Genomic DNA, 7,496 nt, shown 5'->3' on the forward strand with positions numbered 1-7,496 from the left:
CTTAACTTCATCACCCTAAACCAGAGCCAGGCTGGTGCCAGACCAGGAGCAGCAGGCAGCTCTGCTCCAGCTGCTGGAGAGGCTCCACACAACGTGTCCAGCCAGCGGAGCTCCTGCCTGCAGAGCCAGCCCGTCGTGAGGGAGGACCTGGACGTGGTGTCCGTGCGCTACCGGCTCTTGAACGGTCCCAGTGTGCCCGTGAACTCCCTGTCCCCCACCGTCCTCCTGCTCAACCTGAACACGGGCATGGACAGCGGGGGATCGCTCGTGGTCAATCTGCTGCTTAACAAGGTGTGTAGGCTGAGGGACAGCGCTGTGTGCCCTTGGCAGGGCTGTGTCCCTGCTCCTGGGCTGCATGCTCCAGAGGTTGTAGGTACCAGTGGGACTATTTCTCTTTTCGTTGTTACAAAACACTCCGAGCCTGTTTTAGCTGCTTCCAGCGTGTCCCACCTGCCAGCTCCAATTCAAATGCCACAGCTTGTGGCATGTTGCGGCAGTGACGCAGAGGAGACAAAATGGAAAGCAGCTGCAATGCCATCTTCTCCACGGGAGCCTGGCACCTTGCCACCGGGAGAGGAGGCTGAGCAGGGGAACCCAGGGATGTTCCTGTCCAAGTCACTGATTCCCAGGCTCCTTCAGTGACATCCCCCCACCCCCACCACCACCAAAATCAGCCCCCTGAAATTCCATGAAACTTTTTGAGGGCTGGAGCAGAGCTCAGCCCTGATGTTCTGCAGACTCTGACTTGTGCCACCCTGTGCTGGTGCTGAAATGATGTGTGAGTATCCCAGCTTTGGGGCAGCTCACCAGGGAGGGTCCCCCAGGAGAGTCTCTTGCCTCTTAGTCATGACACAACACAGTGGCAACACGGGGTCAAGTGAACCAGAAACCTTCTGAATTGATGGGTGGCTTGACCTGCAGGATTTATTGTCCCATGGGCACTGTGGGAGACAAATGGTGCAGGGGGATGGCATCGGGGCACTCTAACATGGGACAATGCTCTGTTTGCACAGACGTCTGTGAGCCTGGCCAATGCCACCGTGGTAGCCTGTGTGAGTGCTGCTTCACCAGTGCTGTCCCTCAACGCCACACAGAACTGCAGCACAGGTAGGAGAGATGCTGGCACTGCCACCAGCTCAGCTATGTCATCTCAGGGCTCTGCTTTTAGACCTGGAGAGGTATTAACAGACTCAGGACCTCATGGAGTGTCCCAGAGAAACCGGTTTTGGCACAAACCCTCATGAGGTCTTTGTGCTGGCACATTCCCAGGGTGCTGGGGTGCAGGTGGTGGTCTGGCACCACCTTTGGTGGTCTTCCACCAAAGGAAGGACTGGTTACCAGCTGGGGCTCTTCCAGCCTTGTTGGCAGGAGGTTTGGGGATGGTGAAGATACTGCTGCTGTGCAAAGCAGCTAAGCTGTGCACTGGAGGACCAGCCAAGACAACAGGCTGTTCCAGGTGCTCTGTGCTGCTCAGACATGTACCAGGAACTGAGATGAAAGACAAAACTCAAGAAAAAGGGTCTTGGGAGCAGGGGTCCTCTCATGTGCCTGGTGCCTCCTGAGCATGGGAGCAAGGAGCCACAGGAGGCAGCTGATTCCTGTGTGGTCAGTCTCAGCCTGGGGTTGCTGTGGGCCCTTCTCCTCAAGCCCTGGCACATCACAGCACCCTCTTTTCTTTCAGCTTTTTCCCAGGGCTACCCTCTGAGTGTGAGCACGTCCTCTGGGGAAGCGATGCTGATTGTCCTGTACCCACAGACTGATGACTGGTTCCTGTCCCTGCAGGTCCTCTGCCCCAGGGGACAGGGGTGAGTCTGGATGTCATCCTGCTACATCCCACTGCCCTTGGCTTGTGTGAGCAAACCTAACTCCCTGTCCTCATGTCCGGGCTGTGGGCTCCTCTCACCTGGTGGCGGTTGAACTGGGGCTGGAGAGGGACAAGGAGGTGGGTGGCCCTGCTGACATGCTCCCTTGTGAGCACCCAAGCTGCTTTGATGCTGAGCTGGCACATCTCATGTAGACTGCAGATGGTAGAGCCTGCCTAGGTGAGCTTCCCCTTCCCCAGGTGGATTTGGAGGTAATAAATTGGGAAATAATTGCTGCTGTTACCCTTCTGGGAGGTCTCTGAGATGCAGGCAGCTGTACCCGAATTCCTGCAGTTTACCTTCTTGCTGGTTTCTTGTGTAAGGAGCCAAGTGCATGATGCAAAACAGCACTGGTGACACTGGTCCTGAGGACAGTCATGGGCACCAGGGTCTGCCATGGGGGTCTGAGGAGAGCTGGCACCCACCTGGATATCAGTCTGGCAGCCCAAGTGGCGAGGGAGCAAACTCTGCTCCTGGCTCTTGGGAGGGATGGAGCAGCTCCCCAACCACCAGGGAGTTGCACGCAGGAGCATGGCCTGGCCATCAGGAGCAGGGCACAGGGCTGCCCCAAGGCCTGTGGCACCAAGGGGACCTTGGGCTGTGCTTGCAGGGACTGTACCAGTGCAGAAGCCAAAGTGACAGTGTTCGCGTACCTCACGCCCTGCTTCAACGACTGCGGGCCCTACGGGCAGTGCAGCCTCCTGCGCAGACACGGCTACCTCTATGCTGGCTGCAGCTGCAAGGCTGGTGAGTGCCTTCTCCTGGGGAGCTTTGCCATCCTCCCCGAGGGGACAACACAATTTAGAGTGGTGGTGTTTGGGTGGGGGAGCCTGGGGTCTGTCATGGCTGGCAGTGTCACAGTGCCTGGGGAAGCAAAGTTCTGGAAGCACAGAGCAGCCCAAGGGTGATGGGGAATTGGGATGAGGACAGCTTGGAGTCCCCCAGGGCTTGGAGAAGTGCTTTTGAGCATCCCTAGAGAGATCAGGGTGCCTGAAAATGCCTGTGTGAGAGCCTGTGCCTGTCAGGGAGGTTGGCTGTGTAGGTTCCTGGTATGGCATGTGATGAGGCCGGGCTGCGGTCCCTGTGTGTCTCCTGCCAAGAGCCTTAGACTCGGAGGTGCCCCTGGAGGAGGAATATCTGTGTCAGCTCCTAATTATCTTAATGACCTGGGAAGTCTGTGGCGTAGGGAAGATGAGCTCTGCTGTGCCTGCGTGGGTCTGTGTACCTGTTCTCAGCAGAAGGACAAGGCAAAATGTGGTTCCCTGCTGCTCTGGGCCTGAGCCAGGACCTCCCTGCTGCAGTGCTGAGGGTGGGTGAGGAGCGAGATGGGGAGCAGCATCCCAATTTCCTTGAGGGCTGCCAGGTTCTGGGAAGCACAGAGCACCTTAAGGGAACTGGGGAATCAGGATGAGGACAGCTTTCTGCTGAATCACTCCGAGCAAAATGCCCCATCTGCATATTTGTGACCCAGAAATAAACTGGAGAGAGGAGCTTCCCTGGGCTCTGCCTGGCAGGGAGCCAGCACACAGGGCAGAGCTGCTGCTGTGAGTTCCAGTGACTCTGGAATGGGATGGATGCTACTGTTAACTCTGCTCCTTGACCATGGAGTGCCTGCACACACCCCGGCTGCCCTGTGGCTGACCTCCTTTTTTCAAAAGGACATGGCCATCCTAATCTTTATTTTAAATAATTTAAATAATTTTAGAAAAGAAAAGGCAGATTTGAGTTCATAGAGATTGACTCAGTTCAGTCCCTGGTATCCAGTCAGAGGCTGAGAGTTGTGTTTTGTGCCAGGCACTGTCCTTTAGGAAACATTCACTCCCACTCTCCTGTGCAGCCCTGGATGTCACCATGGGCTGAGGCAGTGGGTTTGTTCAGCCTGTGGAAGAGAAGCTGGAGTGGGACCAGTCACACTTTCTGCTGCCCACAGAGGTTACAGGGACCCTGGAGCCAGCTACGCAGGGTGAGCACAGGGAAAGGGCAAGAGGCCACAGACATTGGCTGCAGCAAGGAAATTTTCACCTGAAGTGAAGAAGATGCATGTTTTCCCCTTTCAGAGCTGTTCATTTTTGCACACTTTCCAGGTCTCCATCCTTGGATATATTCAAAAGTCTGTTGGGGAAGGTCCAGAGCAGCCTGACCTGGCTCTGGGTCTGCCCTACTGTGACAGCTGGTAGGAGAGGAGCCCAGTGGCTGCCTCAGTGCTGGGGATCATTCTCCACTTGATTCCTGGGATCTGTAGGGATCTTGCATCCAACTTACACCATCATGTGAAGCATCTGAATCTTGAGTGCTTGATGTTCCAGCAGCAAGTAGCATGTGTGCTGAGTTACTGTAGGGATGGAAAGTACCAGTCTGGATGTAGGATGGCCTCTGCTACATGGAAACACCCTGGGGGAATGTCCTCAGGGCAGCCACAGGGCTCTGCTGGGGTTCTGCAGCTTCCCACAGCAGAGCATGCAACGAGTAATGAGACCACCATTCCAGGCTCCTGCTGGGTACTGTGGGAGGACAAGGCAGGGCCTGTGAGATCCACAGAAGCCTCTCTGTCCACAGGTTGGGGCGGCTGGAGCTGCACGGATGACACCAAGGCCCAGACCGTGGGTGCACAGAACTTGGCCACGCTCCTGCTCACCCTGAGCAACCTCATGTTCCTGCCCGCCATTGCAGTCGCTGTCTATCGCTACTACCTGGTGGAGGCCTCTGTCTACACCTACACCATGTTCTTCTCCACGGTAGGGACTGCCTTGTGTCCCCTGACACCTCCCCCTGAGCTCTGGGAATGCTGCACCAGACTGAAGCCCTTGATGGAGCAGCCCATCCTGGAGCTCCACAAGGAGCTTCTGGGATCATTGGACAAGCACCTCCATGGACACGTTGTAGAATCCAAGAAAGCTGAAGGGTTGGAATGGACCTTAAAAATTACCTGATTCCATGGACAGGGACATCTCCCACTAGACCTGGTTGCTCAAGGTCTTATCCAACCTGGCTTTGAATACTTCCAGGGCTGGGGCATCAACAACCTCCCTGGGGAACCTGTTTCGGTGTCTCACCATGCTCAGAGTCAAAAATTTCTTTCTAATATCTAACATAAATTTTCCCTCTTTCAATTTGTACCCATTAGTCCTTGTCCCATCACTCCAGTTCCTGAGAAGGGTCTCTCTCCAGCTTCCCTGTAGCCCCCTTCAGACACTGGAAGGTGCTATGAGTTCTCCATGCAATCTTCTCTTCTCCAGGCTGAACAGCCCCAACTTTCTCAGCCTGTCTCCATAGGGGAGGTGCTTCAGTCCTCTTGTCAACTTCATGTCCCTGCTCTGGACTTGCTCCTATGTCCTGCCCTTTCAGAACTGCTGGGACGGGGTAGGGTGCCTGCTCTCACCTGCTTTCCATAATGCCACAGTGGTTTGGTGGAGCTTCCTGGAGCCACTGCAGGAGGGATCCTGCCTGTGGGCTGAGCCTTCTCCTGCCTCCCCTTCCCAGTGAGCCATGTGGTGCTGCTGGGTCCATGCTGACCTTTGCTTTTGTCCCTGGCCGCAGTTCTACCACGCGTGTGACCAGCCAGGCGTGGCTGTGATGTGCATCATGGACTACGACACCCTGCAGTACTGCGACTTCCTGGGCTCCGTGGTGTCCATCTGGGTCACCATCCTGTGCATGGCCCGTGTGAAGAAGATCCTGAAATATGTGAGTGTCAGGTGACCCCACGTGGCCCAGCCAGACCCAAGCCAGCCAAGCCATGAGTGGCCACGCTGAGCCCTCTCACCGCTGTGTTTTAATGACACAGCTGGGTGACAGAGCCTGCTTGTCACCCAATGCCACCCTGGGTTGTCTTGTCCCAGGAGTTTGGCTCGTGGACCTGTGTGCTTGTAGGGGCTGGGCCTGAAGATTTCCCCTGAGATTTGGGGTAAAGGTTCGTGGGTTCTGTGGTTTCCCCTTGAAAGTGTTTTTCCTGACTCTTGCATGGATGCAGAGCTGAGTAGCGAGAAGAAGAGGTCCTCCTTGCCTCTAGCATGTCTGGCTGTACTCTCTCAACAGATGAGCTCCTGACAGTAGTGGTGGTGTCTCTTTTCCAGGTCCTTTTCGTCTTGGGGACCTTGTTAATTGCCATGTCCCTGCAGCTGGACCGCAGAGGGGTGTGGAACATGATGGGTCCCTGCCTCTTCGCCCTTGTCATCATGGTTACAGCGTGGGTAAGTGAGGGCAGCCAGGCAGGACCTGCTGCCCTTTGCTCCCCATGGGGAATGGTGGCGGTAGAGCAGACCCAAGGCTCCAGCCCATCCACAGGCATGCCTTGGTCACCCTGAAACATCCAGGTGGAGGGGGCAGGGCAAGGGATTCACTTTCCAGCCCTGCAGTAGCTGAGGAATCCCCTGGTTCTGGGTCTCAGACCTGGAGCTGCAGTGCTGTCCCGAAACATGGGCTGTGGCTTGGCCCTGGGCAGGAGCTGCAGCCTCTGCACTGGGCTCTGGTGCCACAGCTGGTGGGGAGATTTTGCACAGCAGAGGTGGGCCCAAGCAGCGGGGGGCTGAATTCCTCAGGGACAGCAAGCACCCTGGGAGGTTGGCAGATGCCCTGGGGTCCATTTCCCCCCTGCCTAAGCCTCTGCTTGGCTGCTCAACCCTCGTGTGCTCTGACCCCCCCAGGTTCACCACGGAGCGAAGCGCAGGCACTGTTACCCCTCCTCGTGGAAGCGCTGGGTTTTCTACCTCCTTCCAGGGATCACCTTGGCTTTCATTGCCATCTCAGTGTACGCTTTCATGGAAACCAATGAGAACTATTTCTACACCCACAGCATCTGGCACGTGCTGGTGGCTTGCAGTGTCGCTTTCTTGCTCCCTCCTCGGGACAAGCATAAGAAGCCCTGGGCCTGGTCCCAGAAGCTCACATGTCGCTATCAGATCTGCCAGAACGACCGTGAGGAGCTCTATGCTGTGACCTGAGGTGTCCTGGTCACAGGGGTGGAGGGATGGGGAAGCTGTTCTTGGCCGGGGCCGCCCCTTGCACGTCAGACGTGCTTGTTTCCTGGACAGGAGGGCGCAGCATGGGCTGGGTTTAAAGATGAAGATGGTTTGGGCTGGTCTTGTGGAGAAAGTTTGGGGCCACCTCTGCTTTTCTGCTGGGGTGGGGCAGGCTCTTCATGGTTCCACATCAAAGAATAGCCTGTCCACCACCTCCCCATAGCCCTGGGGGAAATCGCCAACCCTTCTTCCCCCGCTGCTGCATCCACGAGGCTTGGGCTTAGCCCACGCTGAGCTGGAGCCAAGGCTTTGGCTGCTGGGCTCTTCTCTGCACCCCGTCCTGGTAGAGGATGTGGGACAGGGACCTCCCCTGCCATCCTGCAGTCACCACTTGAACCCAAGAGAAGAACACGTTTCTTCTGTTCTGGGGAGCAAATGCTGCCCTTGGTGCTGATGGGAAGGGAGGGAGCTGATCCCAACACGTGCTGGGCTCTTGGCTGCCATCTCCTTGGGAGTCTGGAGCCTCTCTCCCTTTGAAACAGGTGCTGCTGCTCTTACCCAGTCCTGGTTCTGTGGGGAGGAAATGAGGCTGGGACTTGGGCCCTGGATTCAGGATCCGACCCAGCAGGACTGTGAAAATACCCAAGTGGGGACATGCAGGCGGCAGGCACCGACC

General features: G+C 56.6%; 1 protein-coding gene across 1 annotated transcript in view; it reads left to right on the top strand.

Annotated features, from left to right (window-relative positions):
• TMEM8A (transmembrane protein 8A) overlaps positions 1-7,481 on the top strand; it is a 16,087-nt gene extending 8,606 nt beyond the window's left edge. Inside the window, exons 7-14 of the mRNA XM_017741225.1 lie at positions 35-291; positions 1,014-1,107; positions 1,682-1,805; positions 2,473-2,609; positions 4,419-4,597; positions 5,400-5,546; positions 5,936-6,052; positions 6,506-7,481. Of these exons, the coding sequence (XP_017596714.1) occupies positions 35-291; positions 1,014-1,107; positions 1,682-1,805; positions 2,473-2,609; positions 4,419-4,597; positions 5,400-5,546; positions 5,936-6,052; positions 6,506-6,802 (1,352 nt within the window). The 3' untranslated portion in view covers positions 6,803-7,481. The remainder of the gene's footprint in view (positions 1-34; positions 292-1,013; positions 1,108-1,681; positions 1,806-2,472; positions 2,610-4,418; positions 4,598-5,399; positions 5,547-5,935; positions 6,053-6,505) is intronic.
• Positions 7,482-7,496: the final 15 nt, after the last annotated feature.

Source organism: Corvus brachyrhynchos, unplaced genomic scaffold (genome assembly GCF_000691975.1).
Source record: "Corvus brachyrhynchos isolate BGI_N302 unplaced genomic scaffold, ASM69197v1 scaffold58, whole genome shotgun sequence".
Lineage (NCBI taxonomy): Eukaryota > Metazoa > Chordata > Aves > Passeriformes > Corvidae > Corvus > Corvus brachyrhynchos.